Raw genomic sequence first — 21,147 nt, 5'->3', positions numbered from 1 at the left:
AAGACAGTTGACTTCTCTTTGCTTTTCCCTCTCACTTTATTCCTCTTACACACACAGTCATTTTCAGTTTTTGTGCCTTTTTCCTTTTAAGTCATTCGATGCCATCATGCACCACTGTGTGGCTTAGCACCAGGTGGGATGCTGCCTCCACTGGGCCAGGTGCATCACGGATGCAGAGGGGAAGCCCAAGCAAGGAGGCTGTGTGAACACTGCCTCGGAGACTGGCTAGCTGCAGAAGCCCAGGTGCCAGAATGACATGTTTTCACTCAGACTCTTCCCACTTTGTTTACAGAAAGAGAAAACAGTCTAGCAGGGCAAAAGGTGTAAGAACTTTTTATTAGGTCAGATTTTGATTACAAGTGTTTTCTCTGTTCCAGTGGCATCCTCCCCTTCTCAGGCATCTCTCTTCTTATCAGCCTAGACTTTATGGTGGAAAACAAATACGAGGCACCTAGATTTCCAAGCAAGCTCAAGAATGATATGGTAAATCAGAGACAGACAGCATTATTATATCATCTTTTCTCACAGAAGTGTGCAAAGCTCCTTCTCTCCTCTACACAGAAAGAAACTCCTTTTCTCTGTGTGATTTATGGTACTTACTGTATAAGCTTTGAAATACTATACTTCTGATTAAAAGCTTAAAAGTTTAAAAAGTTTTTGGGTTCACAAGAGGAAAAAAAACCCCACACTATGGAATTTCTTTTTCTTAGACTACTATTATTCCAATGGCAAAAATCCTTCAAGACTCAGACATATGCTTGCTTCAACCAAATTACAACAGCTGAAAGAATGTTCCATACCACTTATAACTAATTTCTTAAATTTATGAAACATAGTGAGTAAATGCAATAAAGGCTCAGGAATAAGAGGACATTAAATTAGGAAGAAAAAGGAACAAAGATTCATATGATAATCTTACTTACTCACTTGAAACTAATTCTTCTCTCCATAACTTTCCCTGATGTTGTCAGGTGATTGTACACAGTGGCTGTAGTGTAGTAACATGGTAGTGTGGCACAATGTTGCTAGTCAGCAGGCAGTTTAAAACACAAGTATTGCACTATACCTGCTCTTCTAATAAAAAGAGAGGAAAAGTGTTCTACCTCTTTTATCTGTATCAAGAACAACCACACTCAAAATGTCTAAAAAATTTGCTCTTTCACATAAAGCAAGTAAGGAAAAAGAAAAAGGTCTTCTGAGATTGAAGCTTTGGAGTCTTGCCCAGTTAGCCATCATATTACCTTAACACTTCACTTGTTCAGAGCTTTAACATTACTATCACTGTAGACAAAAAGTCCTAAGATACTGTTTTGATGACAACAGCATAAAACTGTTGTCACTTTTATGCATATGAACTGGCTGCAACCTCAATGAGGAGTACAAGCCTGAATTCTGTGTAATTCAAGCACAGGTGTGTTACTACATGGAGGCCTAGATTCTTTGAAGCTCAGAATAAACAGCTGCCCTGTTAGGTAACAAATAAGTACCATTTTCTTGCAAAAGGAGAGAAAAAAACCCCACAACCACAATCAATTAAAAAAAAAAATTAAAAAATGCAAATTTCAAGATGAACTACATATTTCATAGCATTATCTCCTACCTACTTCACAAACAACAAACAAACCAAATCATTAGTGTAGTAAGTTGATCTGATTAAATATATTCCTCTAAAATCAATACTTGCTAAATGATTTCTAGACAGAAAAATAACAACTGATTAATTTATTTAAAAGATTTTCCTTATTCAGCATATTAATAGCAAAAAACCAGTTAGCAGTAATCTGTTTAGAAGTACCAAACTCTTCCTCCTTTGCTCCTCTTCAAGAGAGATCTTGGTAAGGTTTTCCTTGGTAGAAAACCCTCTTATTGAGAGTCTGAAAAGAAGTATGACAAAGCCTGGAAATGGGGCAGAGGGGCTTGGATGAACCTAGATAAAAGAAAACAAAGGAACAAGCTCTGGAAAATTTCACTTTCACAGCTCAGTGCTCAATGACAACTGAAATGGAAACCTCTTATGCTCTTGCTAGAAATATGTCTAAGCAGTGGCTGTTTACTTTGAAAATAAATCTACCTTGCAGATACCTGTACCTACCCATAGATGCCTTCTACAGAATTGAGCACTAAATATTTACTTTGCTCTTTCTCCAATTAACATGTTAGGTGAACTATTGAGAACTATTTAAAAACCATCAAAGTGGTTTTTAAATACTTCCCAGGTACACACTTCTTGAAGCTAATTGGTATTTAGCTAAAACATTTAATCACCAGAAAAGGCATTCGCCTCACAGAATGACTTTTCCTAAGTACAAGAACTCTTTCAGGGAATGTAACATTTAACAGTTGCTGGTGTTCCCCTGCCAGTTCTCCTCGTCCTGTCCCCCATGACAAAATATTTTTCCTTTAAGATTTTCCTGGCCTTTGTGGTTAAGAGGAAGAAGATGTTTACATTAATTTAATAATTACTGCTGATCAGCTTTAGAACAAAGATAACCTGATAGTTATCTACTCCTATATGCCTTTCAGTTGTGGTTTTTTTTTCTGTTCCCTACACCTGTATCCTATATTCAGAACAGATCAGCACCTACTGCATGCACAAAGCTAATGCCAAAAACAAATTTCCAAGCAATTCACATCCTTCAACATCATCTTGTCTTTTGGCATTGATGCAAATACAAAATGAAAGAAATACAGCCCCACCAACAGTGGGTTTCAAATACGCCTGCTTACTAATTACCTATATCACACTGCCTGTTCCTTCAGCTGATTCATGACACCCTTTAAAACACCAAACACAGTAAAGAATATTTACCCCACACAACTAAGTGCAATGTAAACATCCCTCAGTAACAGTTAACCAAAGCTGGTACACTCACACAGCAAAAGACATCTTCCAAAGACACTGACTCAAGTCTGGAAGTTATCTACAGGCAACACAGTCCTGAGTTAATATGTAACCTGACCTTTGAAGGCATAGCTGGTTTTTACTGTGCACCTGTCAGGGTGCTGGTCTGTCAACCTCAAAACAGAGCTCTGCCTTTATCTGCAGTCATGCAGCTTAACGAATAAAACATGTAATCACAAGCAGATCGAGAGTCACTGAATGCAAGCAGTGTGAAAAGAATACTGTGGTACAGAACAATTAGTGCCAATTTTAAAAGAGTATTCCTGTTTATTTGGTCAGCCTCAAGAAGATTAAGTGTCATGTTGCAATAACAACAAGAGACTAGAACAAGTTACCTCTTCTAATTACTGGTGTAACTGACACATCCAAGTTTCAAAAGCATAACTTGGTTTATAAAAAAAAGCTTGAGACAGGAGGACAAGTTGGTATTTAGAATCATGGGCTCTAATATTTTTCTGATACGCAAGCCACCTCATCCAAACACCCACCTCTGCCTGTAATCTCACCAGTGATACCTCCTCTAAGTATTAACTGCACCATTTAAAGCCGCATACGTGACTAAAACTGGCACCCAAAAGGTGTAAAGAATCTCTGTGACATGGATTCACAATGGTGACGATTTAGGACAACTGCCCTCTTGGTATCCTGACTGTTTTGGATGTAGTTTGTAAGGCAGTTAGAGCTCAAGCAAATATTCTGAAATAACCCCCAGGAGAGTGTGATCTGAGGCACAGAATAGGAGATCTACTTTAATCGTACTACAGCAATCTTCAGAGAAATCAGATACCTTAAAAAAAAAGAATATTCATTTAGATAGATATTAAACTATAAGTGTTTTGAGTCTGAGAAATTTATTTCTCAATTATACACTAGTATCTCTAAAAATAATAAAGAGTTTCTTTTCTACTATAAACAGGTACAGTTTCATTAACTTCAAATCAGCAAGTATTAATCTCAGACTACTGTGGTAAATCACTGTACCTTAGAGACGCTGCAGCAATAAAGCACTGGGCTTTCAAGTAAGATTGGATACAAAGAATACAATGGCAGTGTATAAAGCTACTTCCTTGTACTTTTAAAGGACTTAGAGTAAGAAAATCAAGAATATCATTTCATAATACCTCGTACCGCTAGTCGTAAATTGATTTCACACTGCTGGTGTCTACTCAGCTTGACATTTAATGAGTCAGTGCATCTGCTTCTTTATACAAAAACATCTTGGAGGAGAAAGGCCTGGTGTAAAGTTACCAGATTTGCAGAAAGAGCAGACCACACTTGTATTCTCACTTTGCAACTCCTTTTCTTTCCTAATTACAATATATATTTACTTTTACCTTATTTTTGTTAATTTTATGTCCACACATTTCTGAGAGCATCATTACATTTCAACTATAGTTTTACATACATAAGACTTAAAAAGAATAAGCTACCATAAAACTATCAAGGAAAAGTTGCTATGATACGTGACTTTTGACCATTTGTATTTGAATTATAACAAAAAAACCAGACTGAAAAGCACAATATCCTCTGGATTGAAAAGCCCAATATACTCAGCAGCAGTATCTTTTAAAGAATTGGTGGGTGCCAAAAATGCCAAAAAATGGTGGGTGCCAAAAAATGCCAGCAGCAATTAATCTGTATCACTTTGAGATACAAGCTTCTTTCATTTTGCACTGAGGACTAAACTAACATGTTAAATCTAATGTCTAAATATTTAGTGGCTAATGCCACATCATCAAATGTAAATTTAAAAAATAAAGTTTGTTTCCTGAAAACTTCATCTTTTAATAATGAGAAAGAAGGAGAGCAGTAGATTAAGAATCTGTTATCCATGGATATCTAAAGAAATGAGCCTTCTGTTTATGAGTGACAATTTTAAAATAGGGAAATTAAGAAATTGTAGTCACTGACCGATACATAGGTAAGATTTGTTACATTTTAGTCAACAAATCAGATGTATTTTATCTTTTTAAGCAGTGGTGAGAGGGAGGAGGGAAGAAAGAAACAAAAGATGCAGACAAATCTTCAGTCATCACTAATCTTTCCTGCCTTACCTCAGTACCCTATAGTTAGCCACATAGCCTGTAATTTTCAGCCATCTCCTTCTGCTGGTTCCAAAACAGCAGAAGTATCTTATTACTTTATTATATTTTAATTATACCCGATATATTTGAAGTAGTTTTCCACTTCAGGAATGGATTTTTTGCTTCACAAATGTTTTTAACATATTATGTGCCAAACATTTAATCAGACAAGAGAGTCTTACTTCCTTTCTACTCAGAAATGCACAGCCACTGTGTGTGGTATAGTGCCAAAGTATTAAAACCAGAACATAGTAACTAACAGTAAAGATTGAAGAATACTAGATTTGGACAAAAAAATTGGAACATCTTTCCATTAAATATTCCCTGAATATGTTTGAACCTATTATCACTCTGTCTGCACCAACACTGCCTTGCACCCATTTTATATCATGCTACTTTGGAAATCAAATAAGCAGACCTGCCTTTAGGAAAACTAAGTTCCTAATACAGCATTTCTGCTACAGTTCTGGAAACCACTGTAGGGTCCAGGGCATATTTGGAACATTCCGTACGTGTGACAGCGTGAAATGAATGGAAAGCCTCTCTCTAGTGCACACTCTTTAGCTGCCAGAAGAACCTGGCATACAGGCAGCTGGCACTGAAATGATCAGGCCATCATGACCTCAATGCAGATGGTTTGCTTTCCAGATGTCTATTATTAAACAGTTGCAATTTGTTTTCTGGATAAAAAGAACCTGATCCTATGGACATATGCAGATGTAATGCCACCCATGCTACTTCCAGGAATATTGCCAAATGAAGTCAATGGCAATAAATCACAGAGGCAAAATCACTAGTACACATTTTTGCAGGATAAGGATTTGTGCCTGACTCACTCAAAATTATATAACGAAACATAAATGGATACAAGATTTTCAAGTTACACTTTCAGATGCAGAGACCTGAGTTAATTTATAGATAGCATGCAAGATTATTGAAGGAGAAAATAATTTACATTTAGATTTACTTACCTCAAGATCCAAATATATTTACACACAGCTTCAGTTTCCCCTGCAGATTAAATAAATTAAAATTCACCACAGAAAATTCAAGACAGAACAGGAAAAGATCATCAAACCAACAGAGCTAGCAATGGGACTCTTACTATGCTAACACAAATGTGTGCAAGTGTCCTGTGAGAGTAGGATTATGACACTACTACTATATAGAAATCCTTCCATGTATTAAAAAACTAATTCAGTCATCTGTAGTACACAGAACAAAACAGTAGTGGATTTGGGGTACAAGAGACAGAAGTGCAAGTCCACTGCACTAAATGCATTGCTGACTACAACTTCTGCCAGCTATGAAAACATCCAGTGATCCCAGTTTTCAGTTGCTATTTTGTTGCCTTTACAATACACTGATACCCTTAATTGGCTTTGGTTGGAGAAAAGGGACAGGCAGGAGCTGATCCAGGCTCCCATTAAGTCAATAAGAACCTCTCCACTAATACCAGTGGCCTTTAAATAAAACTCTCTTGGCATCTATCCACTCATTTTCTCTGTGCATGCAATTTAGGTAATTCAGCAAAATAATCTCATGCCCCTACAATCGTGAAAAACCTCCCTTCTCTCCCCCAAAACAAACCCTGAAAAGTAAACCTATTTCAGAGGGCAGTACTTTCTCCTCCATCAATTAAAAACATATCCTAAACTCAATCTAAACATGTACTGTGGCACTTACTGGCTGACTCCTAGATTTAAAAACCTTTCTGGTAGCGTCCTCTTCCTTAGCTTCGTGACCTAAAAACCAAAGATGATTCTTCTTTCTTTCTTCTCTCATTCATCTCTATGCTCTAGTTAGGCTGGGAACTCCTTAAGAAATAACTGCTTTTATTAAAAATATCTGAGCAGCACTGCAAAACATTTAAAAGCAAACATGTACAAGCTTAAGCAGGTATTTTCATTGATGTATGTTGCCTACCTAGAAAGTAAGGGAAAAAAAAAAACAGAAAAAGTGTACAAAAAGGGAAAATCATGCATATTTTCCATTATACATATTTCCATCCACACTATCTCTTGACATAAGCACTAGATGTTCAAAGTCCTAATTTAGTTCAGATCAAGCTGCAGCAGAAGTAACAAAATCCAAAAGTACCGTTATTCAGCAAGGCATTTAATGTCTTCTGTTCATTTAGGATTCTTAACTTATTGCTGTGAAAAGAAAATTTCCAGCAGTTTCATTTTACTAGCACATATTTAGGCTTGAGAATTTTTACACTCTTTCTTCAAGGCCCTTACTCAAAGTTTAAGTTCAGAAAGAGCTGGAGTCATCTTATAAACTCAGCTCAAGAAGTCTTTAAGCCTTTGCAAACCAGCAAAAGCAAATTGTCTGAAATTCTTCCCAGAAAGCTGTATTACCAGTAATAGTATAAGGGCCATCAAACTGCACCTTAAAAATGCAAGTTAATTAGTACAAGAGAAGGAATTGGTTCAGAGGACAAACACGGGGAAAGGATGATAAGCCCAGACAAATCATAGAATCATAAAATGTTTGGGGTTGGAAGGGACCTTTAAAGGTCATCTAGTCCACACCTCCGGGAATGAGCAGGAACATCTTCAGCTAGATCAAGTTGCTCAGAGCCCCATCCAGCCTGACCTTGGATGTTTCCAGGGATGGAGCATCTACCACCTCTCTGGGCAACCTGTTCCAGTGTTTCACCACTCTCATCATAAAAATACCCTCTTTTAGCTTAAAACCGGTACCCCTTGTCCTATCACAACAGGCCCTACTAAAAAGCCTGTCCTCATCTTTCTTATAAGCCCGCTTTAAGTATTGAGAGGCCGCAATAAGGTCTCCCTGGAGCCTTCTCTTCTCCAGGCTGAACAACCCCAACTCTCTCAGCTTTTCCTCGTAGGAGAGGTGTTCCAGCTCTCTGGTCATTTTTGTGGCCCTCCTCCGGACCCGCTCCAACAGGTCCATGTCTTTCCTGTGCTGAGGACTCCAGAGCTGGACCAATACTCCAGGTGTGGTCTCACCAGAGCAGAGCAGAGGGGCAGAATCACCTCCCTCAACCTGCTGGCCACGCTTCTTTTTATGCAGCCCAGGATACAGTTGGCTTTCTGGGCTGTGAGCACACATTGCCGGCTCATGTCCAGCTTTTCATCCACCAATATTCTCAAGCCCTTCTCCACAGGGCTGCTCTCAATCCATTCATCCCCCAGCCTGCATTGATACCAGGGGTTGCCCCGACCCAGATGCAGGACCTTGCACTTGGCCTTGTTGAACCTCATGAGGTTCACACAGGCCCACTTTTTGAGCTTGCCCAGGTCCCTCTGAATGGCATCCCTTCCCTCAGGTGTGTCAACCACACCGCTGAGCTTGGTGTCATCTGCAGACTTGCTGAGGATGCACTCGATCCCACTGTCTGTGTCATTGATTAAGGTATTAAACTGTACTAGTGCCAATACAGACCCCTGAGGGACACGACTCGTCACTGGTCTCCATCCAGACATCGAGCTGTTGACCACTACTCTCTGGATGCGACCATCCAGCCAATTCCTTATCCGCTGAATGGTCCATCCGTCAAATCCATCTCTCTCCCGTTTAGAGAGAAGGATATTGGGGGGAACTGTGCCAAAGGCCTTACAGAAGTCCAGACAGATGATATCCATAGCTCTTCCCTTGTCCACTGACATAGTCACTCCCACAGAAGGCCACTAGGTTGGTCAGGCAGGACATGCCTTTGGTGAAGCCATGCTGGCTGTCTCGAATCACCTCCCTGTCCCCCATGTGCCTTAACATAGCTTCTAAGAGGATCTGTTCCATGATCTTCGCAGGCACAGAGGTGAGGCTGACAGGTTGGTAGTTCACCAGGAACTTCATCTGACTGCTATGACCTTTTAAATATGATGGAGAGTGTCTTGGCAACTACATCAGCCAACTCCCTCAGGACTCTGGGATGCATCTTGTCGGGTTCCATAGACTAATATATGTTCAGGTGCCTCAGGTGGTCTCGAACCTCATCTTTTCTTACAGTGGGAGGGACTTCACTCCCCCAGTCCCTGCCTTGTGGTTCATCCACTTGAGAGGTGTGGGAAGAGAGGTGGCCAGTGAAGACTGAGGCAAAAATGTTGTTGAGTACCTCAGCCTTCTCCTCGTCTGTTGTTACCAGTTTGCCAGTCGCGTTCATCGGGGCGGGGAGGCGGGGGTACGCTTTCTTTGACCTTCCTTTTCTGGCTGACATACCTAAGAAGCAGCCCTTCTCCTCATTCTTTGCGTCCCTTGCCAAGTTCAGCTCCAGCCGTGCCTTGGCCTTCCTGACCCCATCCCTACACACCTGGGCAGTGTCCCTATGCTCTTCCCAGGATACCTGTCCCTGCTTCCACTGCCTGTGCATTTGCTTCTTGCCCTGAGTTTGACCAGCGGGTCTCGACTCATCCATGCCGGTCTCTTGCCTTCCTTGCCTGATTTCTTACACCTGGGGATCGAGAGCTCTTGTGCTCTATGGAAAGTGTCCTTAAAGATTTGCCAGCTCTGTTCTGCTCCTTTGTTCCTGAGGGCAGTTTCCCAGGGGGTCCTATTGACTAACTCCTTGAAGAGCTGGAATTTAGCTTTCCTAAAATTTAGGGTCCCAACTTTACTCTTTGCCTGACCCATATCCCTCAGGACTGCGAACTCCACCAGTGCATGATCACTGCAGCCCAGGCTGCCTCCAATCTTGATGTCACCAATGAGCTCACTTGTGTTGGTGACCATCAGGTCCAGTATTGCATCCCCTCTGGTAGGGCTGTCTATTACCTGGCTTAAGTTATCCTCAATGTACTCCAGGAGTCTCCTGGATTGCCTACAGCTCACCGTGCTACTTTTCCAGCAGATGTTGGGGTGGCTGAATATACAGTGGCTTCTCAGCGTAAGGCATTATAGGTAACACTATTTACTGTAAACTCAGCTCTAATGCTTCCAATAACAGCATCAGCCACTATAAAGCTACTTCAATCCATCTATAGATGGTCTCATCACAGTTTCCAAGCACCTCACAACTTTAAAACATTTAGCTTTACCATATGGCTGATGGGTTAAGAAGTGTTATCTCCGCATTTTACAGAACAATGAGCTGTATTATTGATGCAGACACATCATCGGATAACAGAACTGAACCCAGGTCTCTCAAATCCCATACTTGCATCCATAGCCAGAGCACCACATTTGTTACACAGTACATGCGATGTGATGGTACAATATAAGAACGCTAGGAGAGCTACATAGGATACAAGAAAGCAGAAGCAACCAACAAAATGCCTAAACACCACCATCACCACCAAAACCAAACCAAGCTATCCAGTGTACACTGTAGTCTCTTTCAGGCTAGTTATTGAACTTCCTGATTCAGTCTTTAATTCATTATCTCTCTACTTATTAATCTACCTACCTACATAAACACACATGTGTGTATATATATTTACACACCTGTATTGATGAATGAATGCTAATTACCAAACAATAAAGGTAAGGCACGCTCCTACCGCAAAACTTGCACTTCTGGCTTTACTTGCTTGCTCTTCCAGGGTAAAAAAAGCGCCATGACTGATTAACAAACTACTTACATATTGCAAAAGTTCTGCATGGAAGAAAAAACTAGCACTTGAGACATAATAAAAAAAAGACCCTTGTGAAATGTAAGTTTAAGAATTTATCCACTCAACTAACCACTGGAATACTTAGTACTATGATATGAAACAGTTAACAGAAAATTTCAGGATTACTGTTTCTAATCATACCTCCTTCAACCACATTACTATTCCTTCACACAAACTATTCTGCCTCAAGAATTGTCTGACCTGCAATTTCCCCTCAGAATAAAATAAAAAAAGAAACAGAAATTTTAAGTGCTTTGTTTATTCCCCCCTGAAATCCTTTGTGCTGTCCTAAAGGTGTAGAAAGAAGTGGGAAAGGACAACTGAAAGCCTCCATGTCACCTGCACGTCAGACGTTACATGAATTATACGTATAAAATATTAACCATGTTGTCTGCTCAAACTTCCTCTAGCAACTGATTTTTTCCCACTAGGAAAATGAAGATTTTCACAGTGGAAAGAAAATGGCGAATGACATTGTCCTGGTTTCGGCTGGGACAGAGTTAATTTTCTTCTTAGTAGCTGCTACAGTGCTGTGTTTTGGATTTAGAGTGAGAATGATGTTGATAACACTCCGATGTTTTAGTTGTTGCTAAGTAGCACTTATCTTCAGCCAAGGACTTTCCAGTTTCCCGTGCTCTGCCAGTAAGCAGGTGTGCAAGGAGCTGGGAGGCAGCAAAGCCGGGGCAGCTGACTTGAACTAGCCAAAGGGGTATTCCATACCATGGAACATCATGCCCAGTATATAAACAGGGGGGAGTTGGCCGGGAGGGGCGGATCGCAGCTCGGGAACTAACTGGGCATCGGTCAACGAGTGGTGAGCAATTGCATTGTGCACCACTTGCTTTGTATAGTTTAATTCTTTTAGTATTGCTATTGTCATATTATTATTATTATCATTATCATTGTTTTTCATTCCTTTCTGTCCTATTAAACTGTCTTTATCTCAACTCACGAGTTTTTTTTCCTGATTCTCTCCCCCATCCCAGGGGTGGGGGGGGGCAGTGAGCGAGCGGCTGCGTGGTGCTTAGCTGCCGGCTGGGGTTAAACCACGACAGACATCAGTTCTGCTGTTTAGAACTACTGGCAGTGATTGCCCTCTACCAGCACACTGAGGCTGCTGATGCTAGTACTATCTGTGCAGTGCATGTGAATGTACAGTATTAGAACATAAGCATCCATACTATTAATATATTTTCCACCACATCCAAACCTGATACTTTTGAATTTCAGCTAGTAAGTGATTTATTTTACTTTTTTCATCTCCTAAGGTTTTAGGATTAAAAACTGGTCTCAGTGTGGGATAGGAAACAAATTATGCAATATATTTGATTGCAAGGTACTGCATGGGGGGGAACTAAGCAAGGGCCAAGTAAAAGAATGTGGAGTTTATCTCTTGTGGTTAATGGTTCATATCCAGTCCAGCTCAATAGTGTCTGAAGCTCACTACCACGAATGTTTTGTTACCACTGAGTTGGTGGAACTGGACTAGCAGTGATTTATTTTCCAAGCTGCAAAGTTTTAATTAGCACCTTTGTTCTGGAGCACAAATAGAACACATTATGCTTGAGTCCAACAATGCTGCATACTTTCCCTTTTATATAATTTTAAAAAAGCTAAATATATGGCCTAAAATACCAGTACTTACTAAGACAAAAGGCAGCAGGGCTTCTCTACAGCTATCATATCCTGTGAGAGTCAATACTCCCTACTGCCCATCCAGCTTGTCTGCAGTTTGTTTTCTGCCACAGCTGAGACATGATCAGCATATCTGAAGTCAATACGAATTTTCCATCTGCTTCTGGGGGCACAGAACTACCTCCTGAAGAGTAGGTGACATCTTTAAACAAAAAATGTAACATTATTAATAACTCAGTCAAAAATTGGGTATAATTTCTCCCAGAGTTCAGAAGTTGGAACTCAGAGAGGCAACTCTTAAGGAAGATGTGAAGGATCTTAAACAAATCTAAGTAATGATGTAAAAAATGTGGTAAAATACAATAGACTTTCCTTGGGGCTTTCACTTATTGTACTAATTCTTCCAAAATTCATGGCCATCTATAGAAGCTCATACTTTCTGATCAACAATAATTAAACAGTATTAAAGAAAAAATTAAGCATAAGTGAAGACAATGTAACAACAATCTAAAAGGATAGCATTTACCCAGTAGTCTTTCCTGTATATGTAATGCCCAAGTTCTTCGTCTTTTTTTGACTTCACCTAACGCACATAAAGAACGAAACACAAATTTATTACAGACTTCCTAAACTTCTTTCAACTGCAAACAGATAGAGAGAAAATAATCTGCCAGCCTCATGATTTTTATGTCTGTCATTTACAACGAACAAGCTTACTGCAGATACTGGAACATGGAAGGTAAGGCAGAAAAAAAACCTGAGAATTTAAAAAAAGACTGTTTGCTCATTTTTCAAAACAAAAAAAGCACTACTCTTCCAGTCTCATCTAGCTTCTATCCAGGTTCTCTGAATAAAAAGAGCGTTTGCAAAGCAGCCTACTTAGGCATCACTGAGTTTATTCTGCGTATAACTAGAGAGAAAAATTACTTATTTGCTAGGCTGCTGTTGAATTTTGTCAAAGTATCCATTGAATCAGAAAAAGATACTCCTCTCTCTCTCCCTCACTCACTCCAAACTATGAGGTACAGCCAATAACCCTTTCCGAAAAAGATATCAGGGATTTTGTTTTTCCTAGTAACCTCAGGCAAAACAAATTCATGAGTGAAGAGGTGGTATAATACGCGCTTCCACAGAACTTGCACTTTAATGCAGAAATACATGGATGTGGCAGCTGCTAGCTGCCAGATTCCTGTTCTCAGCTTCAATAGCTCTAAACCTTGTTTCATATTAAAAGCACCATGACTGAGCACAATGTTATCTACTTCTGTTAGGTAGGGGGAGTTGGATGTGTTTTGTTCTTTGGAAGCTTAAATCCTGTCTGTGTTTATATCCTTGATACTTCTAAGGGACAAAAAAGTACAGTAATGCATCAACAGAAGGAACCAAAATCAATACAAGATTCCAAGGATTTTACAGTATATTTTAAAAAGTATTCAAGGAAGCTTCTTTTAATTGTCTAAAGAGCGGTCAGATGAAGTGGGGAAAAAATACTTCAGAGAAACAGTAGTTAATGGTCTTTCACAGCAACTACACAAGAATATAACAGAATTAAAATAGAGCTGCTGTGGCTAGGAGAAACCTCCAGACACTGCCAAATTTTGAAGCCTTCAATTAGAAATTCAATGGCCTTGGTTGAACATCACTGTCTGTTTACATACTAATTCTCACAGGGAAGGGATTCCAAAAGGTCTCCCAGCCCTGGAGAAGCCACCACACTGCTACATTTGCATCTTATGACACTCAGCCATCTGCTCCTCAGCTTCCTTTGATCCAAGTAGGTTGCAGCCCTAGATTTTTCTCTTGGTCCCCTGGGAACACTTCCTGGACACCAGTTTTCTACTTTCTTCCCAGAAGTTCTCACTATTTATACCAGAACTTTTGCAATTCTGTTATGATCATTCCATAAACCAGCTATAAATTACATTTTTAATACCCTGTCCTCCCAAAGCAATGCACTATGTCAGTCAACAGGATTTCTTCTTCTGTTCAACACCCTCAAAAATATTTTGACCCAAGGTCAGAGTTCTCTCAGCAGCAGCAGGCTACCTTTCAAGAGTAGTTTTCCAGACTACATCTTCATTTCCGAATCAGTGGTGAAGAACTGTTGTAGAAAATCAGTAGAACCAGGTGATCATCTATTTTATTGACAACACCTTTGCCCCACAAGAGGCATGCGTCTCCAGCTCTCCTTGGGTTCACAGCTCATCAGAAACCACTGTCTCCCTGATAGACACTTCGCTCAAATGGTCGTAGCTCCAGCTCAGTACTGGCCCCACTGGACAGCACTCAGAAGTATACTCACCTGCTGGCTTTGGCACCTGTACTTTAGAAAGTCCAGTGTTTCTTCCCACTCTACATGCATTAATACTGCATTGTGGAGATTCTTTCTTTCTCCTGTCCCACAGCTGAAACAGATCCATTGCCTGATAAAGCATCACCCTTCATTCTTCCTTGTTTTAACATCCTCTATTTATTTTTCAGTTTCTGCATCTCTCAGGATCATAACCAGTTGTTCCACTTACGGAGAAATTCTACTGCTTCAGGCTCCTTTCTGGGGAACAGTGGTTGTATTGATATCCCTTGACTTCAGACACTGTATTGACCCAATGTGCATCCATATGAAAGGGAAATGTTAAGGCTTGAGCTGGTGGAATTCTTACTGACACTGCCAGTAGGGAGTGTGAACTCCAGCAGCCGATCAACTACAGCAGAACCTGCTCACACGTTTGCCTTTAAAATCACTCTGAGTACCAGCAATATGCTATATACTATACACTATGATACGCAATGTAGTCTACATTCTTACTTAGCTCTATACTCAATTACCATTATTACACTACAGACAATAATAGAACAGGTTCAGACAAATACAGCAGCGATAGGTGAAGTATAAAACCTACAGATAAACTGAATGCTATAACAAGGGTAAGAATGCAGTCCTGATGGACAGTCTAATCACAGCTCTGCAATCAGAGTAATTTTTGACCAGACAGTTTGACCAGGGGTATTTTATCACTTTAAAATACAAATAAAAAGTGCCTGCTTCATTCTCCACAAAAATATTTCCTGACAATTCCCTTATCGGTGAAGAACGTAGATGGTATCCTAAACTAGAACTGGTTTTTTTTGTTTTGTTTGGTGGTGGTGTTGGTTTTTTTTAAATAACCAGAAAAGAAACAGCAGCCCCCTCTTCAAGATGTGTTTAAAGAATCACAATAACTACACCAAATTATTTTTTCCAAACACACCCAATACATAGCTTTGGGAGACGTATTCAGGTAGAAAGTTTGAAAAGAAAGTAATTTTCATCACTTCAATGTGAAGTATGGAGAAAAAAAAAAGTCAACACTTCAAATTATGCCAATTTCTTTTATTGCTTAAATAACCTGTATCTTACCACCATCAACAAAAGGCACCACAGTATGATCAATTCTAGTCAAGATTTGTAAGAAAACAGTTTTTCTTTTCACAGTAAAATTGTCCATCCTAGGTGAGACAACATAAATAATAGTAAGATCATTCCAATGAGCAGATATTAATGCTAGAAAAAAACACATTACATTGGCAGTACTAATAATAAGGTATGTCATCTAGCTGTTTGCAGACTTTTTCTCTCACCTAATACACAAAGTATTCAAGCATCAAGTAACTGAACTCCCAGATACCACTAAAAAGATTTGTGTTATCCACAGGGTCTGATAGGGCACAGCTTGAACATCTTCATATGAAAGGAAAAAGATGAAAGAAGACAGCTTGCACCTCAAAACAGGTTTGCAAAGTTCCCCTCTTAGTAACAACAATAGACTGATGCCCACTGATGCACCCTCATCTAAAACTTAATCAAACAAGTCTTCCGTAAACTACACTCCAGTGTTGTTGGACATTAAAAAAAAAAAAATCCCTCTATATCTTAAGTTTTCAGTTGTGTCCCATGTGAGCCCTTTCAATAACAAAAAAACCAACTAGTAACTTTGAATTTCACTCTGCTTCCAGCAGGTCTTTCATTCACATGCATGCAAGAATGAGCATGTATGAAATGAAAGACCAAGGAACAGTAACTACAGACCAGTCTTCCAATTAATACAATGCAAGACAGAAGCACATCTCAAATGTGATTAGCGGTCAGTTTTTGTCACTCATGCTTTCTTAAATGACATGTTAAATGACTGATAGCAGAAGCAAGTATCCAGTATCAACTGGCATATGAACTGATCTATTTACACTGCCGACCAAAAACCGAACACGACTGTAATCCATCTATTCCAGCAATCCTTTCAGAAGTTACTGAGATCACTTCTGAAAAATCAAAGCCACAACAGGTATTGTGTGTCTAGACCTGCTCGGGATTGCTCTCATATTCACCCACCTCACTGAGAGCAGTTCTAACTACTTTCTATACATACAGCAATTTCAGTTTTTTCCCAGTCTCCCCGCCACTCAGATTCAAGAAGTTTGATTTATTTTAAAATGTCAGCTCCGCTACAACCCTGTAAAGACACAAATCCAAAAGAATGATTGCTTTCGAGAAAGTCAGTAGACTGTGTGCATGCAGACATCACCTGTGCATCTTAAGACAGCCTATCTACAAGTAGCAGAGCCAGAGAGAATTACTTCAAGGCTAAGTGCTGCCTTTCTAGACCGGTTTGGATTTTCCCAGCAGCACAGTGCATCCTGAGACACTGCTGTGCTCCGCTGCCCTCTCAGCACAGCTGCCCAACTGGCAGCAGCAGCAGAAAAACAAACGCAGTTCTGTTCATACAACTACAGAGTGGCTTCTTTACCTCCTTCCCTTTCCAGTTCTATTATTTTGTCTCTTCCATTTGGCTCCGTAGGAAGAAATCAAGACCTTGTCCTTCAGCTATGGGGGAAAAGACCTCTTCTGACCATCCCTGGCTAAAATTACAAACTCAACAACGCTCAAGAACAGAGGAAAAAATTACCCTGACATGCCAGTTTGTACCTTTCCCCGATAAAGCAACTTCTTACTGCCGAGAGGCAGTTTGTCACTGACAAGCTTGTAACACCAGCAGGGAAAGCGGTACACGGGGCAGCACTTCGCAAGGCCGTGCAGACGAGACCAGTTCGCGCTAGCTGCGAGCGTGACACTCGTCCGGAGTTCAAGCTGGCTCCTCACCATGAGTGTATTACTATTTCATTCCCACGTCCGCCCCAGAGCCCGGCAAGCCCGAGGAAAGCACCTAGAACAGCCCCCTGCTCCAAGAGCTGAACTGACCCCGACGGGGCCAGGGCTGCCGCTGCCGAGCCCGGCGCCCACCGGGACAGGTCCCGAGCCCCTCGCCGACCCACACCGAGAGAGACGCGGCCCCGCCGCACCCCCGGCCGCCACCGGCACCCGGCCCGCGAGGGCGCCGGCGGCGCTGAGGGAAGGCGGCGGCAGCCCCCCGCACCGCGCCGCGGTTACTTTGGGCGCTGACAGCCCGGCGGGCCACGGGGCCTCTGCCCCGCCGAGCCGTCAACGAGAAGTGCCCGGCCTCCTCCAGGGCCAGCCGCTTCCCGGCGGGGCGGGGGGGTGGGGGGGTGGGGGAGCGGAGGCCGCCCTGGGTGGCGAAGTCGGTGTCCCCCCGCGAGGAGGAAGCCGAGGGGGGCGGCCGGCACTGGCGCGGCGGGGCTCGGTACTTAACCGTCTGTCACAGTCACGTCCGCGTCCTCCTCTCCCGGCTGCACCTCCAGCTGCAGGGCTTTCTGGCTGGGGCTGGCGAGCTGCAGCCCCGCCGGCAGCTCCTCCCTGGCGAGGAGCAGCTTCACGCTGCACCGCAGCAGCTGCTGTGTGTGCGGAGACGGAGCGGCCATGATCCCGCCGCCCCCCTCTGCCAAGAGCCGCTGCCGCCTGACGAGCCGGGCTCCGGCGGCGCTGCTGCCGCTCCCGCCTCCTCCTGCCAGCCCGGGGGAAGGCGGCTGCGGCGGAGGGAGACCCGCTGAGGAGGCTTCGCCGACAGACCGCTTCCACGGCTCAGACGCCTCCCGGGGCATCTGCACCGCAGCCTCACCCCCGCCTCCAGACCTCCTCAGCCACTTAACCGCGGCCGAGCACGTTAAGCGGGGCGGGTGGCGCTGGCGGCGGCGGGCAGCGACACCTCCCGGCCGCAGCGGCGCCTCCCTGGCGGCGGCGGCCGTGGCCGTGGCCGTGGCCGTGGCGATGCCGCAGCCCCGCTGCCGGGCGTGTGCACGGCGCCCTCCGGCGTCCCTGTCCCTGTGGCTGCCGCGCTGGGAAGGCAGCGGGGCACGCGTGGCGGGGAGGCGATAGCACCGTGGCACCGTGACACCCTCCCTCCCGCCGCCGCTCCTTCGCCGCCGCCGGCTGGGGCGGGCCGCGGGCCCTGCTGACCGCCCGCGGCGACTGGCGGAGCGCCCGGCGCCCTGACACGGCTGGCGGGGAAAGGCCGTGCGCGTGCGTTTACGGGCAGCTCCCGTGTTGGCATCGGGACTAGAAGTTTGTAGCAGTGATTTAAGGAGAAGGTTCGCTAAACCCCTGATAATTTGGCGTTTGCCTCCCTGGTGTTCCCCTCCCCCGCTTTATTTTCTAAGAGCGTAAGGGTGTAACTGTAATATTAAGCAGTAGGTGTCTCTATTTTGCTATAAAAGTTTTCCCTGGTGGTTTTGGTTGGTTGGTTGGTTGGTTTTTTGTTGGGGTTGTTTTTTTTGGTGTGTGTGTGCCCACCTCGCCCCCACACGCGATAAAAAGAAAAAAAAAAACCGCCGGTTACTTTTGTTTGTATGCCTCTGTGTCAACTTGTGAAGGTTAATTAATAAATATTTGAGAAGTGCTCTGAGTTTAAAAGTACTGTACAAATTTTAAACGGGCCTCAGCTCATTGAATTTCCAGGCGTTGTTGTAATATGTGTATCAGTAATGCTCTCTGGACCCAAATGGTGACTTGGGCTATCCTGTTTAGCTGGCTGGAAAGGAAGCGAATGTACCCACCCCAACTGTGTTAAAAGCACTGTCTTGTTGTACAAAGAGATCTCCCAACTACACAGAGACTTGTTCCTCTGAGCCGCTTAAGCCACAAAATGTACTGAAGTGGCACGCATGTTGCTGAACCTCTGTTTGCACTAATGACTGAGATGGTTTGTCTATAAAGACAACACAGTTCTGTTACTGCAATAGCACAGTTCTCTGCCTGGATTTAATTATCCCTCCTGAGAATGAAGAAGAGGTATCATCACCTCTTGATTCTTCCATGAACGACTTTGATGTTATTTAACCCTGTATGAAGGAGGAAGAAGGCAGTCTGCATATGCCATCAGGTGTTTGTGCATAGCTTACTGCACACAGTAAGTGCTTTGGCACTCAGCTGGATTGCTTATACCCAAAGCCAACTCCACAGCCACTTAACTAACCTCTAGGCCAAAAAATGGGGATTTCTGGGCTGTCAAATTCATCATTGCAGTGAAAGGTTGAATAAATACAAGTAAGGCAAGACTGCGTTTGTTGACCCCAGAAGAAAATATCTACAGGTAGCTGAAATGTAGGGCAAATGCCAGACTAAGAGTTGTAGAAGTCCAGTGGATAAGCAGAAAGGTGTCACGCAGATAGATTCTTCCTCCCCTAGATGTGAGAGCCTGATGACACACCAGTAATAAAATGGAGCAACAGGCAGGATGTTGCTGTTGTTCACACTGCTCTGAAAAAGAAGGTGGCAAGGGTAGTTTGGAGGGGTACATTTTTTTCATATGTACAAGGAGACAGAAGAGTATCTTTTTTATACCAGTATCTTTACTGGATGACTACCTCACTTCAGTACAGGTGTGCCACTGACCACCTAGTCCTGAGCAGCGTTACTACTTCTCACACCCATAAGGAGTACACAGTGTCCCACAGAAGAGGCCTGTCCCCTTCAGGCAGTAGTTATTGCTGCTTTTAACGCCTCGGTTTCAACTTGCAGCCTTGCTTCCTTTTTAGCTTCAGGGACCACCACTAAACCTTTGAACAGCTACGTGGCTGTGGCTGCAGTACAGCAGTTTTTGGCTGCAACAGTGAGTGTGATGTAGCAACGTTGCTTCCTGAAGCAAATATACGTGCTTTTTTTGGGGGGGGGGGCGGGAGACATGGGGGGAAAAGGTCTGAGATAATTTCTGCTTTACAGCCCTTTGCCAAACATATACAGGGCAAATATATTTTCTGAAGGCATAAAGTAATTTTAATTATCAAGTCCAACAAAAGGACAATGTATCTGAAAAAAAACCCTGTATTCCTAAAAGTTGGAGTGATAACAGCTAGTGTGAGCTGGGACTGCAGAAGACAGGGAATTTTGACTATTCCTTTTAGCCTTTAATGCACATCTTGAATTGTTAACGTGAATCAGCAAAGAAAAAGCTTTCAACTGACTATTTAAGTTATGTTCTGCTTTTGTACTTTCTGATACTTTTCCTATCCAGATTTCCATCAGTCTCTTTAAAGTATGGTATTATTCAAGAATCTGAGGAGATACCTTCAACAGTTATTGCTCAAACCGTGTACTACTATATCCCTCATATGGTGAATTCCACCAAAATTTGACAGGAAACACTATTCAAGATGTTGCTCACCTGAAACTGCTGCCTCACTGTGAATGCTTTATTGTGTAGAATGCACCATTTTTGTTTCAAAATTGATCTGTGGAAGTAATAGGAAAACAATGTTTAATCCAATTTTGTCTTTCATTGGCTGTCAACAAAGGCAGCAATATCAGTAGGTATGAAATTAATGCTACCAACTAGTTCTTCACTAGTAGTGCAAACACTTAAGTTTTCAGTATCTCTTGCTAAAGCAAGTATTTTATACTTAGAAATCTGAACCAAATTTAAGCGTAGTGCTGCAAAAATGTATTCTATTAAATGTTATTGTTAAGCTTCTCCTTTGACATTGAACGCTAGAACAGATCAACGAGCATTCGTTCTGCAGGCGTACCCTGTCCATTTGCCAGCTACATGAACTGCTGATT

At 42.4% G+C, this 21,147-nt stretch overlaps 1 protein-coding gene across 1 annotated transcript in view; it reads right to left on the bottom strand.

The window, feature by feature from the left end:
* The window catches only part of LOC127027767 (histone-arginine methyltransferase CARM1-like), a 75,635-nt gene extending 57,621 nt beyond the window's left edge, over window positions 1-18,014 (bottom strand). Inside the window, exon 1 of the mRNA XM_050913602.1 lies at window positions 17,846-18,014. Coding sequence (XP_050769559.1) covers window positions 17,846-18,014 — 169 coding nt within the window. The remainder of the gene's footprint in view (window positions 1-17,845) is intronic.
* Between the last annotated feature and the right edge of the window lie 3,133 nt (window positions 18,015-21,147).

This window comes from Gymnogyps californianus, chromosome Z (assembly GCF_018139145.2).
Source record: "Gymnogyps californianus isolate 813 chromosome Z, ASM1813914v2, whole genome shotgun sequence".
NCBI lineage: Eukaryota > Metazoa > Chordata > Aves > Accipitriformes > Cathartidae > Gymnogyps > Gymnogyps californianus.
This window is presented reverse-complemented; position numbering and strand designations above follow the sequence as displayed.